General features: G+C 43.5%; 1 protein-coding gene and 2 long non-coding RNA genes across 17 annotated transcripts in view; 2 read left to right on the plus strand and 1 right to left on the minus strand.

Moving 5' to 3' along the window:
• LOC121032311 (uncharacterized) overlaps positions 1-23097 on the minus strand; it is a 35379-nt gene extending 12282 nt beyond the window's left edge. For 3 of the 5 annotated variants that reach the window (XR_005791220.1, XR_005791217.1, XR_005791221.1), the window contains exon 1: positions 22884-23097. This is a non-coding gene — a long non-coding RNA (uncharacterized LOC121032311). The remainder of the gene's footprint in view (positions 1-22883) is intronic. The other 2 variants (XR_005791219.1, XR_005791218.1) reach the window with 2 other exon arrangements.
• Positions 13121-16651, plus strand: LOC121032312 (uncharacterized). 2 transcript variants are annotated; one of them, XR_005791222.1, is made up of 3 exons: positions 13121-13231; positions 14482-14633; positions 16364-16651. It is a non-coding gene; the product is annotated as an uncharacterized LOC121032312 (long non-coding RNA). The 2 variants fall into 2 exon arrangements; XR_005791223.1 differs by having other exon boundaries at positions 13126-13235.
• Positions 23098-23172: 75 nt separating the features above from the next.
• The window catches only part of WDR20 (WD repeat domain 20), a 66429-nt gene continuing 65171 nt past the window's right edge, over positions 23173-24430 (plus strand). For 2 of the 10 annotated variants that reach the window (XR_005791216.1, XM_040478269.1), the window contains exon 1: positions 23174-23489. Coding sequence is in view for 7 of the 10 variants with exons in the window: in XM_040478269.1 (XP_040334203.1) it covers positions 23241-23489 (249 nt within the window). In the remaining 3 variants the exon portion in view is untranslated. Of the gene's footprint in view, positions 23490-24430 lie in introns of all 10 variants that reach the window. The other 8 variants (XM_040478266.1, XM_040478267.1, XM_040478268.1 and 5 more) reach the window with 7 other exon arrangements.

Below are 24430 nucleotides of genomic sequence, written 5' to 3' on the forward strand. Positions count from 1 at the left end.
TGGCCTGCTAAACTGTCCCAGAGGCAGCAAAACAACCTCAGAAACAAGTGCTCTGTGACAAACCTCCCACACATTTTCATTAGTATGTCAAAGTATGAATTATAAGAACAGTTTGATAACAATAATGTGGTGCAATATAACACCGTGGTTGAAACACATTTGAATCGTTATTTGTATGTCTTAGTTTCAGATCAATTTTGTATATTCTTTCCAAATTATTTTTTAATTATTTATTTATTTTTGAGACAGGGAGAGACAGAGCATGAGCAGGGGAGGGGCAGAGAAAGGGAGACACAGAATCTGAACCAGGCTCCAGGCTCCGAGCCGTCAGCACAGAGCCCGACGCGGGGCTCGAACTCACGGACTGTGAGGTCATGACCTGAGCTGAAGTTGGACGCTCAACCGACTGAACCACCCAGGCGCCCCTCCAAATCATTTTTTTAAGCTTATTTACTCGTTTTGAGAGAGAGAAAATTCCAAGCAGGCCCCGCACTGTCAGCACAGAGTCTGATATGGGGCTTGAATTCATCACCTGAGCTGAAATCAAGAGTCAGACACTTGACTGAGCCATCCAGATGCCTCTATTCTTTTCAAATTATTTATCATACCAAAATTCAAATATGATAAGAAGGTAAGCTACGGGAAGCAAAATGCATGAAGTGAAAAAAAGATGAACAGAAAGTTAAGAACATTACAATATAATTATAAAGTACAATGATCACTGTATCACAGTGGACACAAAAAATTCTTACGGTCAAAATCGCGAAGATAAGGAAAAAGTTATGACAGCCAAGGAAAGTACATGATGAAACTTAAAATCATAGAGATAAAGATGATGGGAATTAGGACACTGCCATACAGGAAACAAAAAGAACAAGTTGGTATATTCAACAAAATGTACATGAAAGCCAGCAGCAGCCTTCTGGTGAATGTGGTAACTTCACCAGAATCTTTCATTATGGCCTTTTACAATAAGGATCATATTTTTAAAGTTAGCAATTATACTTTTTTGTTTCCAAAAGCTCTTCTTTACACCTAGGTTTTTTGTTTTTTAGAAAGAGAGAGAGAGCGAGAGAGGGCATGGGGGTAGGGGCAGAGAGATTGAGAGAGAGAGAGAGAGAGAGAGAGAGAGAGAGAGAGGGAATATGAATCCCAAGCAGGCTACCAGCACAGAGCTGGATGTGGGGCTCGATCTCACAGACTGTGAGATGGTGACTTGAGCCAAAATGAAGAGTCAGACGCTTAACCGACCGAGCCCTTACAGCTAGGATTTTCACTTGAGCAGCTATGGGAGTGCTGGTGCTGCCATTTATGGAGATGCAAAGGACTGGGGCAGAAGGACTTGGAGAGAGCACCAAGAGTCCTGTACTGTTTTCCGTCTGAAGGAACTGGCAGCACGACCGGATCATAGGTGACATAAACACTTCTAGGCTGTCAAACAGCTCATTAGCTTCCTATGCCTTTCCTTATCTTTTTCTACATGTACTACCTCAAAGCTGTTTGTGGCAACATGGAGATGGCCTGCTCAGATCCCCTCCTAGAAAGGACCAGCTGCCCAGATGCACGGAGTGGGGTTAAGCTGACAAGCTCCATCTCAGCTTTTAAACAGAGGTCATACGATTTCTGGGGCATTTCCCAGCCAATGATTGGCCAGACGTGGTAGCTAAGGGCACTCTCTTTATGGGCAGTCCCTAGTCAATGACTCAGCCAGACAGCAGTACAAGGGTCTAGCCATTTCCACCGGACACAGGACCCCTCCATCAAGGAATCTGCTCTAGAGCTCCCTACTGGGCTGGCTGGGACTCTACCAGGTCTGCACTGCCATCTGATGGCACTCACCTTCACAGGTGTTATTCTTCAATAAACCTTTTGTAGTCCTAACTCCATCTCAGCATCTGCTTCCTGGAGAACCCAACCCGTGACACTATTAGAGACCAAAATACAACCTCCTTTTTCAGCTCTGTGCCATGTATCAGTAAGATCATAGGAAAGATTAATTTGGAATATGTATTAGTCAGCTATTGATACGATAATGCTGAGTAACAAACTACAGAAGCTCAGAAGTATACAATAAGCATTTATTTCTTGCCCATGCAATATGAGAGTTAGCTGGGGTGGCTTGGCCTCAGGCTGCAGGTCTATGAACAGTTCTGTTCCATGAGTCACATTCTAGGACCTGGGCTGAAGTCAGAGGGAAGCTCTGCCTCTGCCAATCATGGCAGATTATTGGCGTGTAAGAGAGCAAGCCCAAATGCCCATTCACAAGCACATTTCAAGCCCCTGCTCCTATCATGTTTACTCACATTGACTAAAGCAAGTCACATGGCCAAGTGTGAAATGAAGGGGTAGAGAAAGACCTGACGACCTGGAGGCCATGGCAAAGGGATTGGGGACTATTATGGGGACTGATAATTCACCTACTCCCAGTAATGGTTCATCAAGTTGGTATAAGACTCAACATAACCAGAGGCACCTGGTTGGCTCAGTCGATAGAGCATGTAACTCTTCATCTCAGGGTCATGAGTTCAAGTCCCACATTGGGTGTAGAGCCTACTTAAAATTAAAAATTAAAAAAAAAAAAAAGATTCAACATAACCATACTTAGCTCCTACTTCCCAGTTATGCATCCATTCTGGAATACTATTAATGCTTACTTGCAGGGTTTTTTCTGGGTTTAAGGCACATAGAGCTATAGAGATAACTGGATAATTATAAGATTCCTGGGGACTCCTAAAGATTATTCAGATTAAAATATTTTCTGGATGTACAAAGGCAAAATCTAATGCTCCTCTATTACCGATGTCATATAAAGATTGAACATGCTTCCTAGTTCAATGGAATCTGTTTTAACATTTTTGGTAGAATATATACTGTGAATCTGTATTGCTATTAAATAGCTGTTTCAGGATATATACATTTAAACTACTTTATTGAGGGATGTTTGACACACAGAACGCTGTACTTATTTAACTTAATGGATATAACTTGGTAAGCTTCAGGATATTGATGGACATTTTTCTAACGATAGCCTTGATCTATGTCCGTGTGGACAATGTAGACATCTAATCAATCATGTTCTAGTGTTCTTGAATCTAATCTACTACATGGATCATAAATACCTGTCTTGAATCTGTTTTCCAAACTTATAGGATTATTAGAATATAGCAGAATGTTCAGAATTTGTTATTACCTTCATAGTTCTTATTATGATCTAAAATTATTTTTTAATTTATTTATTTTATTTTTATTAAAGATTTTTTTTAACATTTATTTATTTTTGAGACAGAAAGAGACAGAGCATGAACGGGGGAGGTCAGAGAGAGAGGGAGACACAGAATCTGAAACAGGCTCCAGGCTCTGAGCGGTCAGCACAGAGCCCGACGCGGGGCTCGAACTCACAGACGGCGATATCATGACCTAAGCTGAAGTCGGATGCTTAACTGGCTGAGCCACCCAGGCGCCCCTAAAATTATTTTTTTTTAAATGTTTATTTTGAGAGAGTGTAAGCAGGGGGAGGGACAGAGAGAGAGGGAGAGAGAAAATCCCAAGCAGGCTCCACGCTGATGACGTGGGGCTCGATCTCATGATATTATGATCTGAGCTGAAACCAAGAGTCTGATGCTTAACCGACTGAGCCACCCAGGTGCCCCCAGGTACTTTTAAATTACCAAGAGATGCTACTGACTTCCTGTTATGGTAGATGCAGATTTAGCTCTTTTACCACTTACAACCCCAACCATTACATGCCTCCCTTTTTGGATAACTTCCAGTTATTCTGTCAGTAATTGCCTTGCGTTGATGTTTGCATTGTTTTGTTTTATATGAACATTTTTCCTAAAGTCTCCAACAGATCCTTCAAATACCTATCAATGTAACATTTTCAGAACACTTAAATGCAACGGATCACCTATTAATTTCCTAGACCCTTCCTTTTCACAGCCTTCCATCCTTCTGCTCCAACCTAGGCCTGTTGCACATCCTGGCGATGCCTTTTGCTGCTCTTCTCAGTTAGAATCCTTACTTCCTAGATCCCATGTCTTCTTCTCTCTTGCTTTAGCTCGTGGTTTTGCAGAAGTACATTCTCTGGGGCACATGGCAAATATGGGCAAGGATGCCGGCGGTTGTGTCAGCTGGTGCAGCTGTTCTGGAGAGCCATCTGGCAGTTTCAATCAAATGAAGACTCTGAACCTTCTGACCTAGCAATCTTGCTCCTGAGCACGTATAAAGGCAAATGCTCACAGGGGTCCATACGAGGACATGTACGAGGATGGTTGCTGAAGTACTGTTTATGTATTTGTGTGCATAAAGATTTCTGCAGATAACTGTATACCTTGTCACTCCTTAATAGCAGTCGTTTTGGTTGATGCTGTTGGATTTTCTAAGTACTTGATTATATCATCAACAAATAGCAAAAGTTTTACTTTTTTCCCAATTTTTATACATCTGATTTCTTCCTCTTGTCTGATTGCTTTGGTTAATACTTTCAGTACAATATTAAATGGTGGTAGAGACAGAAATTCTGGTCTTGTCCTGACTTTAGTAGGACAATGGGCATTTCATTTAAATTTTATTACACAAATGGATTTCTTTTTTACTTTTTATTTTTATTTATTTATTTATTTTAAATGTTTATTTATTTTTGAGACAGAGAGAGACAGAGCATGAATGGGGGAGGGTCAGAGAGAGAGGGAGACACAGAATCTGAAACAGGCTCCAGGCTCTGAGCGGTCAGCACGGAGCCTGACGCGGGGCTCGAACCCACAAACCGAGAGATCATGACCTGAGCCGAAGTCGGATGCTTAACCGGCTGAGCCACCCAGGCGCCCCTACTTTTTTTTTTTTAAATGTAAATCCTATACCCAATGTGGGGCTTGAACTCATGACCTCAAGATCAACAGTCATATGCTCTACCAACTGATCCAGCCAGGTGCCTTTCATTATTATTGTATTTTTAACTTTCTTTTTAAATTGTGGAATGATTCATACATACATATAAACATACAAAAGTGTATATAAAACACATACGTATGATTAAAAAGAAGAATAAAGCCAATACCAGTGTCCCATCACTCAGGCTAAGAAACAGCATTCCTAGAGGTGTCTGGGTGGCCCGGCCATTGAGCTTCCCACTCTTGATTTCAGCTCAGGTCGTGATCTCACGGTTCGTGAGTTCAGACCTCACATCTGGCTCTGCACTGACAGTGCAGAGCCTGCTTGGGATTCTCTCTCCGCCCCCTGCACGTGCCCTTTCTCTCTCAAAATAAATTAAAAAACCCCAAAACATTACTAGGTCTTGGGAGCTCCCTAAAGTCTAGGTCTTAGCTCTCCCTAAGGTAGCTACCATCTTGTCTTTTGTGTTACCATTTTGTATTAGATGGGGGGTAGGGTGGAGATAAAGTGCTGTAGCAAAGATATTCAAAGATATTGCATTAGAAAATGAAGGGTTTCTTTTTCACATTTAGACTGATGTGAACAGGCCAGGTTGGTGGGGCAGCTCCTGCTCTGAGCGGTCATACTGTCTGTGTGGCTGACGCTGTGTCACTGGCACTTCTGGGTGGCAGCCAGCAGTAAAGGGAAAGAAAAATTATGGGAGAGGCACCCGAGTTTTAGACCCACCCCCAGAAGGAGCACATCACTTCTACTTAGGCTCATAAACAAGACTTTTGTCATACAGCCATCCACATGCTGCTCAATTACAACTCTGTAACCAGGGGAGATGGGGAGAATGGGTTTTGGTAGACAAAACCCATCACTCATTCCTTTGATTTCCTTTGTAGTTTTACCACCTTTGTGTGTACCTTAACAGGATCTTTCAGTAAACAAAACAAAAAACTAAATGGCAAGCACGTATCTACTTGTGTTAAGGGAAAGGCAACATTACCACTATCCAAATGAAGGCCTCCAGGAAAATATAACTAGAGGGCTACATCATAGTCTGGCTTCTGCTTCCCTAACTGCTTACAGGACCCCTTCTGGGTAGGATCAGTGGGCAATGGTGCAGAAGAGTTCACACAGCAGGCCCAAGACCTCACTCCTTAGAAAGGTCTATGTACTTGCAAGGTTGGCCCATGGCTGGTATCTGGGAACTTGGATCTTAGAAGTGTTCCCATCATTTTCTAAATGGGAAGAGTAGCCCTTTGTGCAAAAACTGTGCAAATATCATTTTTATGTTGAACACCTGCTTTCCTTCTGGGACTGTGGAAGTTTGGTATATGCCTGTATGACTGGCCTCCAATAAAAACCGTTGGTGCTAAGTCTCTAATGGATTATCACAAATTTGTTGCGGGAGGAATTAAGCATGTCCTGGGTGACTCCACTTGGAAGACTCCGGGCTCATACCTGATTTCCTCTAGACTTTGCCTATGGCCTTTTCCTTCACTGATTTTGTGTCCATTCACTGTAATAAAGCAAAACCTTGAGTACGACTATGTGCTGAGTTCTGTGAGTCCTCCTAGCAAATCACTGAACTTGGGGGTGGTCTTGGGGAACGTCTGCAGCAAGGTTATGAAACCTGGGAAACACAGAGGTCACCACAGCTGGAGCGTTTGACTGGACTGTGTCTCTTAGGGATAGTAGCAAGAGCAGTGGGATCTGCTGTACTCTCCGCTCCTTAGTTCATTCTGCTACTCCTGCTCAGGAGTAGGTCAGAGTAGAATTATTTCTATGGTGTGAAACGAAGGCTCTTAGTTAATGCTGGTGGCAGGGAATGGAAGGGAGGGCAGGAAATTCATTAGTAGAGGGTCCAGGCAAACCGAGTACAGATGAGGATCTGGACCAGGACAACCAGGGCACTCTGTCCCTAGACAAAATGGTATGACAATGGCAGTGGGCATTGGCACCTGCTCCAATCTGAACTGGCTGCCCATTACAGCTGATGCACAACTATTATCACCATCTTCCTAGGGGTCCCCTATGTCTTTCCCTCTTGTTTCTGTACTGCTTGCCTTTCTTGTTTTGGTGGAGCATATCCTCTCATGCCTTCCTGGGAAAGGGTACATGGAGGGTAAACTGTTTGAGACCTTACATGTCCAAGGTCATGAACAATCCACTTGATTGATGGCTTTAGTTATAGGCTGGAAGAGACTTTCCCTCAGAATTTTGGAATTATCTTTCCACTGTTCTCTTTCATTCAACAAATTTTTATTGAGAACCTAACGCATGCCTGGCAGTGCTCTAAGCACTTGGGATACATCTGTGAACAACAGAGACTAAGATACAGAGAGACAGAGTCAAAGGGCTCATATTCTAGGTAGAGTTCTGGCTTCTGGTGTAGTTGCTGAGAAGTCTGAAGCCATTCTGATTTCTGATCCTTTGTGAGGTTTTCTCTCTCTGCCAGCTTGTGGGATCTTCTCTTTATTCCAAGTGTTCAAAGAGTTCACAACGTTGTGCCTCGTATGCATTTATTTTCATCCACTTTGCTGGGTACTCGGTGGGCTCATTTGCTCTGTAAATCCGTGTCCTTCCGTTCCGGACATTTTTCTTGAACATTCTGTAGATGATTTCCTCCTCTGGTGTTTGGATGCTGGACCTCTCAGGGTGGCACTCTTTCTATCTCCTTCTCCTAGGATTTATCTGGTTGCTCTTCCTGGGAGACTTTCTCAATTTTCCTTTTCAACCCTTCTAGTGTTTTTATTTCTGCTACCTACATTTTTAATATCTAAGAGGTTTTATGTTCTTAAAAAATTTTTTTTTTAGTGTTTACTTTTGAAGGAGAGAGAGACAGAGCACGTGGTGGGGCAGGGGCAGACACAGAATCTGAAATGGCTTCAGGCTCTGAGCTGTCAGCAGAGCCCAACATGGGGCTCAAACTCACGGACCCCAAGATCATGACCTGAGCAGAAGTCGGGCACTTAGAAGACTGAGCCACCCAGGTGCCCTGAAGTTTTTTTTATTTTCTAAAGTTTCTTATAAAAATGTCCTGTTTGTTTCATAGATGTAATATGTACTTACCTGAGAATGTCAGCATGTTTTAAAATTTTCATCTTCTTGCCTGTTTTTTTCCAACACTGCTCCCCCCCCAACCTCCTGCTCCCCGTTCATTTGTTTTGATCTCTAAAACCCATGTTTAGAAGCTTTTCTCTGATGTCTGGATAATCATTGGTTGCCTGCTTATGATTAAGAGCCAGGGACTAAAAAACATTTTTGGAAGATCCGAGCATATGGTTTTTAGGACTTTGAGACTTTGGGGTCGCTGTAGGGTATTGTGTATGAGCCATTTGTTAGGCAAACTCTTATGCCGGTATCTTGGGAATTGTCAGACTCTCCAGAAAAGAATCTTTTAAAATTTCTGCACGGAGAGTAAGATTTAGTTTTCAGTGCCAGCTTAGTGAGGAAAACAGGATGAGGACCCCAGCATTCAGTAATCACATGCTCTCTCTTAATCCCCATTTTCAAGATACTACTTGTGACCTTAATTTAGCCTAGTATCCCCTGTACGGAAACTCTTTTGTTTTGCCTTTTCCAGAAAATAAAGGGTTAGATATCTGCTAGGATGAGAAATCTAGATTTCTGAGGATAAACTCCAAGGAGTGGAATTGCTGGATTCAAGAGTACATACATTTTCTTTTCTTTAAAAAAATTTTTTTTAACATTTATTTATTTTTGGACAGAGAGAGACAGAGCATGAATGGGGGAGGGTCAGAGAGAGGGAGACACAGAATCTGAAACAAGCTCCAGGTTCTGAGCTGTCAGCCCAGAGCCTGACGTGGGGCTTGAACTCAAGGACTGTGAGATCATGACCTGAGTCGAAGTCGGACGCTTAACCGACTGAGCCACCCAGATGCCCGTACATTTTATTTTCTTAATGTCCATTTATTTTTGACAGACAGCAAGAGAGCGTGAGCAGAGTAGGGGCAAAGAGAGAGGGGAACAGAGGATCCAAAGTGGGGGGACAGAGAGCTGGATGCAGGGCTTGAACTCACGAACCACGAGATCATGACCCAAGCTGAAATCACACGCTTAATGGACTGAGCCAGCCGGAAGCCCCAAGAGTGCATACATTTTAGATTTGTTTTAATCGCTGGCAAATTATTCTTTATTGAGCTTGTATCATATATACCACCACCAGCAATATATGAGAGTATGTTTCCTCATACCTGGTAGTCATTAAACCTCTTGACTTTGAAAAAAGGTGGGAGATATTTTATCTGTTATCTTAATTTACATTTTTCTGAAGTGTGAGATTGAGCATCTTTTCATGGTTGAGAGACATGTTTCCATTTTTTTTCCCTCTTAAGTGTTTGCTCACATAACCTTTGCCCACTGCATTAACTGATTTGTAGGAGCTCTTCACTTTTTCCCAGTTTCTTGTTTGTTGAATTTGCTTATAGTGGTTTATTGGAAAGGAAAACTGTTTTTTTTTGTTTTTTTTTTTTTTTTTTTTAAACAAAGCCCTTTTATTTTCCATGCAAAGGTGAGTCAGAGAATTTACATAAAGGTGCGAGATGGGCAGCCGAGCAGGGAGCAGAGAGCTTCCAGTGTGTGGCTTGGGTGATGCTGCTATGGGAACAGGGCCAGGGCCCCCTCCGTCCACCGGCTGCCTACAGCCTCCTGCTTTCCCAGACAGGGGAGAGCCAGGGAGGCAGCCCCAGCCTCCACTGTGCCTGCCCTTCCCGAACTGCCCCGCTAGCAAGGCTTTGGGCCTCGCCTGAGCTTCATCATGGCTGAGTTTGGGGATATTAGAAACACAGGGAGAAGTAGAAGAAAATGGCCTGTGCTGAAACACACATTCCTTTGTTTACTTTGTTTGTTATTGTTTTAGAGGGAAAGGTCCCTGGAAGGTCCTTGAGGGGGACCAAAATGCCATCGTGGTAGTAGGGACTGTAGCATCTGCAAGTATTGAGGAAGGAAAATATTCTTCAGCGTGGTCAAACTTATTCTATGGCTTCCGCACCCTGCGTCTTATTGAGATAGACTTTCTACATTCCAAGATTATTAAAAATGTCTCCTGGGGCTCCTGGGTGGCTCAGTCAGTTAAGTGTCTGACTTCGGCTCAGGTCATGACCTCACAGTATGTGAGTCCAAGCCCCCGACAGCTCAGAGCCTGGAGCCTGCTTTGGATTCTTGTGTCTCCCTCCCTCTCTGCCCCCCACCTGCTTGCTCATTCACTCACTCTTTCTCTCAAAAATAAACAAAACATTAAAAAAAATTTAAAAAAAGAAGTCTCCCCTTATTGGTCCTATTTTCTTTTTTGGTATTTTAATTTTTCATTCATTTGGATTTTTTCCCTCAGATGGCTACCCAGTTGTCCTAATCCTATTTATTAAGCATTCATCTTTTACTTACACATTTTAAATAACATCAAAATAATTACAGGGGCCCTTGGGTAGCTCAGTCGGTTGAGCATCTGACTCTTGACTTTGGCTCAGGTCATGACCTCAATGAATTCGAGCCCTGCTTTGGGCTCCATGCTAACAGTGTGGAGCCTGCTAGGGAGTCTCATTCTCTTAAAATAAATACTTTAGGAAAAGAAACAACTTATGTACAAAATTCTTGTATATTTAGATTTCTGAAATTCTTGTTCTGTTGACCTATTCACGTGCCTGCACTACACTACTTATTGTATTTTCTTACCTTTTAATACTTAATAGAGTGGATTCCCCATTTATTCTTTTTTTTTTTTTAATTTTTTAATGTTTATTTATTTTTGAGACAGAGAGAGATAGAGCATGAACAGCGGAGGGTCAGAGAGAGAGGGAGACACAGAATCGGAAGCAGGCTCTAGGCTCCGAGCTGTCAGCACAGAGCCCGACATGGGGCTCGAACTCACAGACCATGAGATCATGCATGACCTGAGCCAAAGTCGGATGCTTAACCGACTGAGCCACCCAGGCGCCCCCCCATTTATTCTTTTTAGAACTTTCAGAGCTCTTTTTTATTTTTTCCACTTGAACTCTGATACCATCTTGCCTATTTTCCAAACATGGTTTGGAATTTAATGGAGTCACATTAAATTTATAGGTTAATTTAGGAAGAATACATTCATGATGTTGAGTCTTTCTATTCGAGAACACGGTGTGCTGTTCCACTTGTTTAGTTGTTCTTCTGAGTCCTTGTGTAGTATTTTACAGTTTTTACTATCATGATCTTATGGTTCTTACTGAATATATTCCTTGATGTTTTATCTTATTCATGGCTATTGTAAATGAAGCCTTCCATATACCAACTAGTTGTAGCTTGTACATATAAAATATATGCAAATTCTCTTATTGTTTGAAGTTTCTCCATTCATTCTATTCCATTTTCTATGCAAACAATATCATTTGCAAATAATAATTTTACCTTTTTTCCCAATTGGCATATTTTGCATATCTAAAATTCACTTTTTTAATGTTTATTTTTGAGAGAGAGAGAGAGAGAGATGGAGAGAATGAGTGGGGGAGGGGCAGAGAGAGATGGGCACAGAGGATCCCAAGGAGGCTCCGTGCTATCAGTGCAGAGCCCGATGTGGGGCTTGAACTCACCAAACTGGGATCATGACCTAAGCCAAAACCAAGAGTTGGATGCTTAACTGACTGAGCCACCCAGGTACCCCTATCTTTTTCCTCCTCCTCCTCCTTTTTTTTTTTTTTTAACATTTTAATTTATTTTTGAGACCGAGAGAGACAGAGTGTGAATGGGGGAGGGGCAAAGGAGACACAGAATCCGAAGCAGGCTCCAGGCTCTAAGCAAGCTGTCAGCATAGAGCCTGATGTGGGGCTTGAACTCACAAGCTGTGAGATCATGACCTGAGCCAAAGTCGGACGCTTAACTGACCGAGCCACCCAGGTGCCTCTCTTTTTATTAGGATATCAGTCATAATGGATTCAGGGCCTACCTTAAAAACATCATCTTAATTTAAATACATTTGCAATGATGGTATTTCTAAATAAGACCATATTTAACAGAACCAGGGGTTAGAACATTAACATAGCCTTGTGTGTGTGTTGGGGGCGGGGGGTGGTCACAAGCCAATCGCAGCATTGAACCGTTTTCCTCTTTATTCACTGTGAAGACTGAAGTTTATAGTAGGAGTCCATGGATTGTTTTGATGAAGTGTCTTATCAAACCCTAAAAGTTCATATATAAAATATGGCAGGTATATGCATTTGGGTTGAGGAATGGGGTTCAAAGCTTTCATGGGTTTTTGTAGTGGGTCTGTTATCCCCTAAAAACTTAAAGAATTGTTTATGAAGACCAAAAAAAAATAGTATTACATTAAGTCCATTTGGAAAAATTTATAGGTCTATTAGCTTTGTTAGAATGTGGATAATCATGGAGGTCATCCGAATTTAGCAACTTTTGATTACCATATATATGGTATATATATGGTGTATATGGTGTATTGCTGTTTAAAAAGAGATTTTATATACACTTTGTCTTTTGAGCCTTTACATGTCATGTATAGAACACCATAACTTCCAGCACAATACATTCTGGGAAGTTACTCTCCAAAATTAAAAAGTGAGTCATAGGGGCGCCTGGGTGGCGCAGTCGGTTAAGCGTCCGACTTCAGCCAGGTCACGATCTCGCGGTCCGTGAGTTCGAGCCCCGCGTCGGGCTCTGGGCTGATGGCTCAGAGCCTGGAGCCTGTTTCCGATTCTGTGTCTCCCTCTCTCTCTGCCCCTCCACCGTTCATGCTCTGTCTCTCTCTGTCCCAAAAATAAATAAACGTTGAAAAAAAAATTAAAAAAAAAAAAAAGTGAGTCATATAGTCAGTTCTCAAACTCTGGGCTTCACAAAACCCTATAGGTACAGGAGTCCCCCTTTATTCACGGGAGATACATTCTAAGACCCTCAGTGCATGCCTGAAACCAGAGAGTACTGAACCCTACATATACTGTTTTTTTCCTATACATACATACCTATGATAAGGCTTAATTATTACAAATCAGGCACAGTGAGAGATTAACAATGACAAAACAGAGCACTATAATGAAATACTACTGTAATAAAACATGTGAAACTGGTCTCTCTCCAAATACCTTATGTATTGCACTCATCCTTCCTCTTTTGGGTGAGATGTGAGGAGATAAAATCCCCACGTGATGAGATGAAGTGAGGTTAATAACGTAGGCATTGTGATGTAGCACGAGGCCACTACTGACCTTCCGACAACAGTCAGGAGGAGGCTCATGTGCCGTGGAACCCCAGTTAACCATGGGTAACTGAAACTCTGGAGGCAGAACCATGTGTACCACTGTGTATGTAAGTGTTAACTTCTCACAAATGAACTCCCACGTACTCTTTCCATGTCAGTATGTATGGCCTTATGCATTTTTTTTTAACAACTGCAATGTACAGGATTTCCAAAATTTATCTAATTCTTTATTGATGAGTATTTAGGCAATTTCCAATTTTTCACTATTAAACGGAACAATGCTTCGTGCAAATCCTTGTGTACATAAACTTTGTACATTTGTGCGGATAAATTCCTAAGAATTGGAGTCGTTAAGTCAATGGAACTACAATACATATTTTGACAGTCATTCATAAACTGCCCTCCAAATATCCATTTACATTCCTGTCAATCCTTCTTAATACTTTTATAAACACCAACAACTGTGGCAATACTATCAATTTTATACTGATAATTGATATTTTCCAATGTGATAGTAAAAAGTTTTAATTTGTGTATCTTTCGTAAGAAAAGTTAAGCATCCTGGAGTGGGGAAGTTCTTTCTAGGCAGGACAGGAAACTCAGATGTCAGAAACAAAAAGCCTGAAAAATGCAACTTTTGTGAGCTGCTTGCTAGGCCCTCTGTCTATTTTTTTCCACTGGGTTAGGTTTCCTTTCTAACTGATTTAAAGAAGTATTTTCAAGTTTAGGGATTTTGTGCACTTGCCATATGTGTTACAAATCTTTTTTCCAAGTTTGTTGTCTTTTTGAATGGTATTTTGTACCATGCAAATTACAGAATAAAAATATCCTTCGGCTTATTTGTTTGGGGCTATGTCTAGAAAAGCCTTCCCTATTTCAAGATCACAAATATATTACTCAAGTAGCTTCTTTTTAGATTGTTATGGTTAATTTTTTTATATTTAAATCTTTGATCCATCTGGAGTTTATTTTGGGACAAGGAGAGAAGTAGGAACCTCTATTTATTTTATTATAAGCGGCTGGTTGGCTGTTCCAATACCTTTTATTAAATTAACCCTGCCATCTTTACCATAAGCCCATTCTTATCGGGGTCTAATTCTGTTCTCCATTACACTGCATTGATGTGTTCGCTAAGGAGGCTTTATAACACATTTTAATATTTGGGAGGCAAGTCCTCCCCCAATATTACTTTTTTTTTTCCCCTGAATTTCCAATGATTCTCAATATCTTATTCTGCCAAATGAAATTTAGAGTAGTTTTGACTGGTTCTAAAGGAAATTCTGTTTAGATTTGGACTGCATTCAATTTGTACATTAATTCAGAAAGAGCTGGCATTTTTACAGTGTTGTGTCTTCTCACCCAAAAACAAGGTGTTTCATTTAATTATTTTAGTTTCTTTACAGGTTTTATAGGATTTTTTCAAGTAGTTTCTGAAAACTTTCTAAGTATCTTCAGAGACACTGTGCAACCCAACCCCAGGGGGCAACGTCCACACTGCTGTCAATGAGACTAAAGACCCCCAGTCGTCTGTATGATGGGTACGAGCAACTGTAAGGTTAGTCCTGTATTTTATAGTGTCATTGTGAGTGATAGGAGTTTTGTCATATTTAACAATGATGAGTTTAAATAGAACTTTTGTTATATCTAAATTTGTTACTATTTTCACATGACAAAGTTTGCATATTAATTTTATAACCTGCTACCCTGTTACACTTATTGTTTAATAAGAGATTTTCAGTTGCTCCTCTTAGGTTTTCCAATATATAGTCCTAGATAAATTATGGTAATTTCATTTTGAACTTTTTCCTAGTGCACTGGCTAGCACATTCAGCACAATAATAATGGAATCATGAGGAGAACTCATGTCATGTCTTTTGACTTTAAGTCCAATGCTCTTTTTTGGGTCCATATTCTATCCACTAGACAGTCCTGAGCCCCAATTACCTTTCATGATCTTTTCTTACCCCAACAAGCAGATCTAGAGCTGCAATATTCAGTTGATAATTCTTATGCAAAATTCTCCAGCAAATTCAATATTCTATCCTACTAAATTGAAACGTGACTCTTGAAGATTATTCTCCAAGAATATGTTTTGGTTTGGGGGGGATGGGGGGCTTTGCAGAGAAGTAAATAGACTGAGCTAGGGCTAAGGCGGTGACTGAAAAATGCGCATGCTAAATAGGTATTTACTTGAAAGCGAAATACATAAAGTAAGCAAGGGGCTGAACTACCCCCTGCCCCACCGCCAACAGAAACTAGAAGCAGAACTATCTGAAAGTACAAGTGACGTGACCCTAAAGCAAAGTTTCACCTCAGGGGTAAGGTATGAGAAAAAGCACGAACGGGCGTGTTTTCAAGTATGGGAACTGCAATCATGTGTAGCTAACAATCTAGTGAGATGAGACAGCCATGTAACAAATGTCATAATAAAGTTAAGTATTAACGTGAGTGCTAAAAGTTAGAGAATGTTTCTCAAAGGTGAGTCATTCACTTGGCAACTATGTAGAATACCTCTTGAATGCCAGTACCCAACCTAGAAACAAAATGCTGAATGAAAAGAAGGGATCCCTGTTCTCAGAGAGCTTAAAGTCCACCGGCAGAGGTGGATGTTACTTAAATACACAAGTCTCGCAAAGGAGATAACAAAGCTGAGAAGATACAAGGTGGCATAACCCAGAGGTGGGGTGTCAGCCAAAGCCCTTCTGAGAAAGCAGCCTTCCAGCTGGAATCTGAGGGATAACCAGGCAGAGTACAGGGTACAGCAGGCAGAGGCAATCCGCTGGGTAAGGTTTAAAGGACGAGGCAGCAGTCTGGCCCTTCTGATGAACACAGGTAAAAGGGACTCTAGACTGTGCAAAGGCACAGAAGCGCAGGCGTGACAGGTATGAGGAACTACAAGTACCACACCTCGGTAAGGGAACATGCAGAAACAGAAACACCAGGAAGAGAAAGAAAAAACCCCACAAAGATATCAGCAAGGAGGAAGAGGAGAAAACTAGAACTTCAACTCAGTACATGTTGAGCATTTACGATGTGCCTCATGATATAATAGGGGATTCTTCCAGTTCTAAAGAGTAAACACTGGGTCCTCCTGTTAGTAAACTCTGTCTAACTGGGTTCATAACAGAAACATTCTTCTTTGAAGATAATATTTCAGAGAACACTCCCTACCCCATCCTCGACTAGATCTTTTCAGTATCTTAAACTGTATTTCTACTTTCCCAAACAGTAACTACTAAAATGGAATCTGAATTGTTAACAAACGCATCTTCCTTTCTGTCACAGGCCCCCAACTGCTACGTCACTGAAATCTGTGACTAGAATCACTCAGCTTTACTGGGTCCGTCTCAACAGTCCCAAAATGTCGACAAGAGGTCTCCAGGGGGGTGACTGAGAAGTACATCTTAATCATGTATAAGCGGCATGTTAATTTTTTCTCTTCACATAGAGTATACCCACTTCTTTTTTTGCCCCAAACCTCCTTTTCTCTCTTTCCTGCTTAAGGTTCTCAGAAAAAGTCAGAAACTATAAATGAGGTTATTAAACTTGAATGTCCTTGCTCTAATCGCTAAAGAGATAAAATCCACAATGTTTACTGGGCTGCTTGGAAAGTCTGTAACTGAACCTCTAACTGGAAAAGCTTCACAATGAAAAACAAAGCTCCACAAGTTCTAGCTACAAAAAGCGATGTCCTAATTTGGGTGCAGTGCTAAGAATACTCTAAGTAATAATCCCACTGGTTCTATGCCTGGGAGTAACAGAATGTCACAGCCTCCTGACAAACGATGCTTTTGTTTTCTTCCTAGATTTCTTCTTTTATCGCTACGCTATAGAATTTCTTTTATTCCTACGGGATGGAACCCATTTTGAGTCTTATCCCCAGGGTCTAAGACAATTACAACAGCACACGTGGAGCCTTGTTTATGAGGGGATGGGAGACAGCCGTGGATCTTTTAAGGCTGGGGCTGGAGACGGGTGATGGAGGTGTTTCCAATCGGAGAAACACCCCTGCCAGACTCTCAGGCAGAACAGACCCCAGGCCCTCTTTGCTGCTACTGTTTTTGCTCAGCTTAACAGTTTACGCTGCACGGAAGGAGGCAGTGGAGCAGTGCAGTGGGAGAGCTTGTCCGGGAGACAGGGTAAGACACTGCTGGAGGGTGGCATCCGGAGGAGACAAGAGGGACTGAGCACAAGAACGTGTGGAGAAATTCGTTTTGGAAAGAGATACTTCTTCCTTTGATCCTTGAAGAGAAGAGCAAGAATAGATTCAGATAGAGATAAAAATGCAGGTTGAACTTGGAAACTGAGGGAGGTTCATGCCTTATGGCAGACCTTCTCAAACTTCCTGGGTATTCAGAACCCTAATAGCTCTGTTTCTTAGATGTTCAAACAATCTAGAAGTATTTGTTTCTAGTGATGTAGCAGTTTGGAAAAGTGGGCACTGTATAGTCTGTTCTGGTTTTAGTTTAACAGCACATACAATTCACCCGTTTATGAAGTGTATAAATCAGTGGTTTTTAGTATATTCAGGATTGTGCCGCTATCACCTCAGACAGTATCGACACACTGGGGAGCCTGGGTGGCTCAGTCGGTTAAGCATCTGACTTCGGCTCACATCATGATCTCGTGGTTTGTGGGTTCAAGCCCTGCAACTAGCTGTGTGGACAGCTCGGAGCCTGGAGTCTGCTTCGGATTCTGTGTCTCCCTCTCTCTCTGCCCCTTCCCTGCTCTCTCTCAAAAAACAAACATTAAAAAAAAAGTAGAACATTTTCATCACCCCAAAAAGAAACCCATACCCGTTACCAGTCACTCTTTCTCCCTCACCCCCCCCTCCTCTAGGCAACCACTAACCCGTTTTCTGTCTCTATAGACATTTCATATAAATGGAATCATGGCTATGTCTGCCTTCTTTCGCTCGGCATGCTTTTTCAAGGTTTGTCCATGTTACAGCATGCATCAGTATTTTATTCCTTCTTATGGCTGAATGCTTCGTTGCGTAGATATACCACATTTTGTTTATACGGTCATCAGTTAGTGGACATTTGCTTTTTGGCTATTATGGCTAATGCTTCAACAAATACTCATGTACAAGTTTTTGTGTGGACATGTTTTCACTTCTCTTGAGTATATATCTAAGAGTGGGATTGCTGGGTCATATGGCAAACTTTTGAGGAATGCCAGACTATTTTCTAAGGTGCCTGCACTGTTTTTACATTCCTACCAGCAGTATATGAGGCTTTGAATTTCTCCACATACTTACCGCTTTTTATTATGTGTCTTTTTAACTATCACAGTGGATGCAATGTGGGATCAGACTGTGGTTTCTATTTGCATTTCTGTTGAGTGATGTTGAGTATCTTTTCATGTTTATGAATGGCTTACTGGCCATTTGTATATCTTTGGAGAAATATTCAGGTCCTTTGTCCATTTTAAAATTAGATTATTTGCTCTCTGAATTGTAGGAAATCTATGTATACAAATACCTTATCAGATACATGGTTTGCAAATATTTTCTCCCAGTCTGTGGGTTTTTTCTTTAAAAAAAATTTTTTTTAAATATTTATTTTTGAGAGAGAGAGGCAGAGCAGAAGTGGAGAAGGGGGCAGAGAGAAAGGGAGACAGAGAATCCGAAGCAGACTCCAGACTCTGAGCTGTCAGCACAGAGCTGGATGTGGGGCTCAAACTCATGAACTGTGAGATCATGACCTGAACCGAAGTCAGACACTTAACTGACTGAGCCACTCAGGTGCCCCTAGTTTTTCTAGTTTTGAGTTAAAAGAAAAAAAAAAAAATAGGTTTGCTCCACTTGAATTGCTATTCTTCCCCTTTTAGTACAGTTTAGAAACTAGTATGTTGTTATTTTATTCCAAGATGTTTCTCTTATGAGGCCTGAATTCAAATTTTATTTCTGCTAGCTACCTAGCTCTACGGTAGTAACTTGGACGAGTCATTTCATTACTCTCAGTTTTCATACTTGTAAGACGAGGATAAATAGTACCTACTTTATAAGGTTATGCATGAAAATGACAGCATGTATAAGTACTTAGCATAATGCCCAGACTCCCACAAAATGGGATTTGAAGACTTTAAAAGATCTTTGAAAAGCACTTTTATTTCAAGATATGTGTGAAATATTAAGTACTGTATTACTTCATGATGATTACTGAATAAAGAATAAGGTGCTTTGTGCAAGATCAATTTATATCAAATCATGTCATAATTTAGTAATCCTGACTGTGTCAGTTTTACCATTCTGCAAATCTGAGGCTTTAGAAAGTAAGCTGGTATGTGAAGGATACTATGTTAAGTGATGTTTTCCAAATTTGTTTTCAAGTCCCATAATGGTCTTACAAGAAAATACCGAGTCATAATGTAGTAAGACAGTAAGTTCAACCAGTAAGATACATTGGAGATTGGTTACTTTACATGAGTCAGTAAAGGGTTAAATGTGGTTCCTAAAGACACCTGTGCATGCTTATTTCTTCTTAAAGAGTCACTGTGGCAACCACTCATTCTCCTCAAAGTTTAATTTTTTAAAATGTTTATTTATTTTTGAGACACAGAGCGTAAGTGGGGGAGGGGCAGAGAGAGGGGGAGACACAGAATCTGAAACAGGCTCCAGGCTCCGAGCTGTCCGCACAGAGCCCAACGCAGGGCTCGAACCCATGAACAGCGAGATCGTGACCTGAAGTCGGACACTTAACTGACTGAGCCACCCAGGCGCCCCTTCTCATTCTCCTCAAGGTTTAAAAAACAAACATGCTTTTCAGAATTTTCATGGATTAAATCTCTGAATCTGAAAAACAATGACGCATTGGACCTGAAGTGAATATTCTGTCTGTATTAAGTTGCATGCACCTGCGCACACACACAAAAGCCATGCTTTAAGACATCCACAAATATTCCTCCTCTTCCTCCACACCCACCGTACCTCCAGGTCTGTCCCAATGTTCACACTCACTGTCTTGGTGATGGGACCCAGGCTTTAAATACCACCTTTCAGCTAATGACTGCCAAATGCATGCCAGCAGCTCAGACTTGTCTCCACACTTGATTATTCAATTGCCTCCTAGACACTTCCCTCAAATGCTTAGCAGACATACCCGACACGTCCAAAATTGAACTCCTGAGCTTCTGCTACAAACCTGCTCCTCTACAGTCTTCTCATTTCAGTTCATGGCATTTCCACTCTCCGGTTGCTTATGTTTACCTTGGAGTCATTCTGGACTCCTTCCATTTCTTCCACGGATCCCATCTGCTCTGTTGGGAAATCCTACTGGCTTTACCTTCAGAATCTATCTAGGATCCTCTAATCTCTCCGAATCTCAACTGCTATCATCCCTAGTCCAAGCTTCCAGTGTCCTTGGCCTGGGTTACTACAATTAGACTCCAAAGTGACCTCCCCCTTCCAGTCTTGCTTCCCTTGGTCTAAGCAAATGGATTTTTTTTTTTTTTTTAAGAGACAGTGAGAGCGAGCATGCACACGCTCAGAGAAGGGGCAGAGAGAGAGGGAGAATCCCAAGCAGACTCCGTGCTGTCAGCACAAAGCCTGACGTGGGCTTGAACTCACAAACCGTGAGATCATGACCTGAGCTGAAGTTGGACGACCAACCGACTGAGCCACCCAGATGCCCCTGTGGCTTTTAGGCTTGGAAAGGCTTGACGATGAGACTTAACTAGTTCTTGAAGAACAGAGTATGAAGAAGAAAGGAAGGGCTTTCTAAGCAAGAGAAAGAGCTATGGGTGAAGGCAGAAGTTTGACTGCAGTGGGGGAATTAATGTAATACTAAAAATAGGCTGTGAGTTGCGTGGTATATGGCTTAATATGGTTGGTGCAAGTCGCTGACACGAGAACATAACATCTAAAGCATTGTTTCAGGAAAATTTGGTAGCTGTTTATAAATGGAGACAAGTTGAGAAAAAATGTAAAACTGGGAAATCATTCATGAAGCCGTTATATAATAATTCCAGTTTGAGGAAATGCAAAGGGAACCGACAAAGTTTCGGGAGGGAGGAATCTGAGGCACCAACCCATTCAGAAATGCCTGGCTTGAAAGTGAAAATGAGAAATGAACTTTATTTAGGTCAGGCCCACTTATATAAATCTGGGTGTTATTTATTGAATCCTTCAGCGTGTGTGGGGGAAACTACAAGAGGAAAAAAAAAATGCTAAGAATAGAGACTATCCAAAGGCTCTGAATGGGACAAAGGGGGACAGCCTATTATTACCGTGACAATAAAATGTCACATAAAACCTTATCGAATAAAACCTTATAGCATAAAACCTTAATCGAATACCTGAGGCATACAGGTATTATGATTAACTGAGGTTAACTGTGGTTAATTGAAGGCTAATGAGATTTTTCTGGTCTTAATTTTTGCTTGCCGAGTTTTTTTCCCCTCTAAAAAGTATCATGTCTTATTCCCCCTCAAAAACTAGGGAACACAGCTGAATTATTTTTAGAGGATTCAGGATGTCCCCATCCCTCAAGGTGATCATCATAAATACATATTTTTAATACAAAATCACAGTTACAGGAAATTGGGATAAATCCACGGTGACCACAGTGCTTATCCTGGTATTTTAAAAGACTCTTGACATTTATTTGCCTTTCAGAGAAAGGCAGATAATATCAAAACAATTACAACCCAAACTTTCAGCTATTTTAGGGGTCTCTTATTAAACAAGCAGGATTTTGCTCCAGTGTTTTTTTTGTTTTTTTTTTTTTGTTTTTTTGCCAACACGTACGAAGGACACAGGATGTTAGTGTCAAATGCATTATTACATCATGGCAGTTTCCACTGCCATCGCCTTGCGTTGTAACAGATGCTTGCGATTTAGGCTCTTTTACTGCAGAACGTCCCTTCATGCACTAATTTTGCGACCCTCCAGTTCTGACTTGAATTTAAAGAAACACTTCATTCTTGGTGTACCAAATGTTGGCTTCCGACCCCCCGGAATTCTCCCGGGAAGTTTCTGCCGCTTTAGAAACTTTCATATTCCAGCGCAACATGCCAAGAAACGCAGGTATAAGGCAGCGACCGTGGAAGGCTCCCCACGTGTGCCTGCCCTCCCACATCCGGGCCTCGCACGGTGTGTGCACACAACCACGCCGAGGTCACAATCTCGCAGATCCCACTTGAGCCTTTTTTGTTTTCCTTTTTAATCAATGGTCTCTAACTTTCTTAAAAGCTATCAAGTCAAGTGGCTCCGGCTTCGATTCGGTCCCTGGCTCGGGAAGCCCCTGCCCGGCCCGGCCCTCCCCTCCCCCTGTTCTCTAAACACCCGCTGAAGACAAACTCCAGAAACAGAAGTGTCTACACAACCTCTTCTCCTTAAAATTAGCCAGTGCTCTCCACAGGCAGGTACCCAGATACCGGCCTTGCAAATACACCCGCGGCGCGTACGCCCGCCCAGGGCGCTCTCCCCCTGCCCGCCTAAAGGAAGGTGGGGAAGCGAGAAACCGAGCCACCGCAGTACCTTCTCGGAAACTAACTCCGGGAGGTGCACAGGGGCGTCCCGGGGGCCGTGCGGGGAGCCGAGGGCAGGCCCTGGCGGAAGGGCCCCCCCAGCCTCGGGGCGTCCCCGCAACCCCCCCCCCCCCCCGGCCAGAGAGTCGGGGCTCCCGCGCCTTGCTCCCGGCACCCCACGCGCGGAGCCCGCCTGGGGCGGCGGCCGCGGCGGCTCCCTCCCTCCGCTCCCCCGGGCCCCGGGTCCCCTCAGGGCATGGCCGGAGGCGGCTGAGGAGGTCGCCCCAGTTCACCTCGGCGCTCCGGCCGCAGCCCCGCCGCGGCATCGGCTTACCGGCTCAGCCCCGGGGGGAGGCGGAGGGGGCGGCGGAGGCGGCGGCACGGCTAGCACGACCTCCAGTCCTAGCCTCCCTCACCTGCGCGACAGCGGAACTGGCCGGGGGCCTCGCCCGGGGGAGGGGCCTCCGGACGCCCTGGCGCGCCGAGCGCGCCAGGTGAGCACGCCTGCGCAGTCCGGCCGTAAACAAGCCCGCCCCTGCCCCTCGGCCGGCCTCCGCGGGGCCGGCTCGCGGGTGGGAGGGGCCAGGAGGAAGAGGCGGGGGAGGGGGGGTAAAGAGCGAGAGCCCAGCACGGCGCCTGCGCGGTGGGCGTGATCCGGGCACTTAGGGCAGGATGAACGCTGCTTTCCAAGATGGCGACGGAGGGAGGAGGGAAGGAGATGAACGAGATTAAGACCCAATTCACCACTCGGGAAGGTCTGTACAAGCTGCTGCCGCACTCGGAGTACAGCCGGCCCAACCGGGTGCCCTTCAACTCGCAGGGATCCAACCCCGTCCGCGTCTCCTTCGTAAACCTCAACGACCAGTCTGGCAACGGCGACCGCCTCTGCTTCAATGTGGGCCGGGAGCTCTACTTCTATATCTACAAGGGGGTCCGCAAGGTACCGACCCAGGCGTCACCGGGGCCCGCCAGGGGCGTGGGCGGAGGCCAGGAGCAGGGCGGTGACAGCGGGGCCCAGGGTGACCGATAGGGGTGGCGGTCGCTCTTACTTTTGAGTGGGCCGGTAACTCCACTGGGGTGCTCCTGAGGAAGGGGGATTCACGAATAAGGAAGGTGGTGTTTCAGAGGGGTGGGGGCGGCGGAAAGGGGCCGTGGGGCACGGGGTTCCGCCTGGGAGGCCCCAGAAGGGGACAGTTGCTTTCTCTCTGGCAGGGTCCGTCAGGCTCTGACACTGCCAGGGAGCGGGCCTGCGAGTCCCCGGAAGAGGTGGGGTGGCCGTCTTGTCTGCTTAGGCTGCCTCGCCTCCCGGGAGTTGTGTGTGTCGCTCTGGGCTAGAGAATGGGGGCGCGGGGCGGCTGGGGAAGGTCTGGAAGGCGGAATCCGGGCGGCAGCGGAGGGCTTGAGACTAGGTCGGAAAGGACCTGCTCGGCACTAAGGGCTACTCCACCTGCTACCGACCGCACTGACACTTCCTAGGAGCCTCTGCTGGTGTTAAGACTCTTTCCGAAAACATCAGAAGGAGGACGGCTGTCACTTTCTCCGCCGGGGCGCCTTCTCCCGAGAGATTGTTAAAGAGGGTCATCTTGGCCCTTATGGTATGGGAAGGACTGAGTACTACAGTTGGGAGGTCGAAATGATGTTTTCATGAACCAGGCTGGTTCATGGGTGTTCTGTGTGAGCGTGCCCAGATTGTTCTTGTCCAGCAAGTCAGACTATGTCCCAAAGAGGGAGGGATATGCCTTAAAAGCTACTCTACAAGAATCACTTTTTTTCTTGACGGGTGACTTCACATTAATTTTGTGAAGCATGTAATCATCCTTTAAAAAGATCTCTTCAAAAGGAGCAACTTTATTAGAGCCTTTCCTTTATTGGCTGTGTTCT

Source organism: Herpailurus yagouaroundi, unplaced genomic scaffold (assembly GCF_014898765.1).
Source record: "Herpailurus yagouaroundi ecotype Mexico unplaced genomic scaffold, PumYag 141, whole genome shotgun sequence".
In the NCBI taxonomy this organism is placed as follows: domain Eukaryota; kingdom Metazoa; phylum Chordata; class Mammalia; order Carnivora; family Felidae; genus Herpailurus; species Herpailurus yagouaroundi.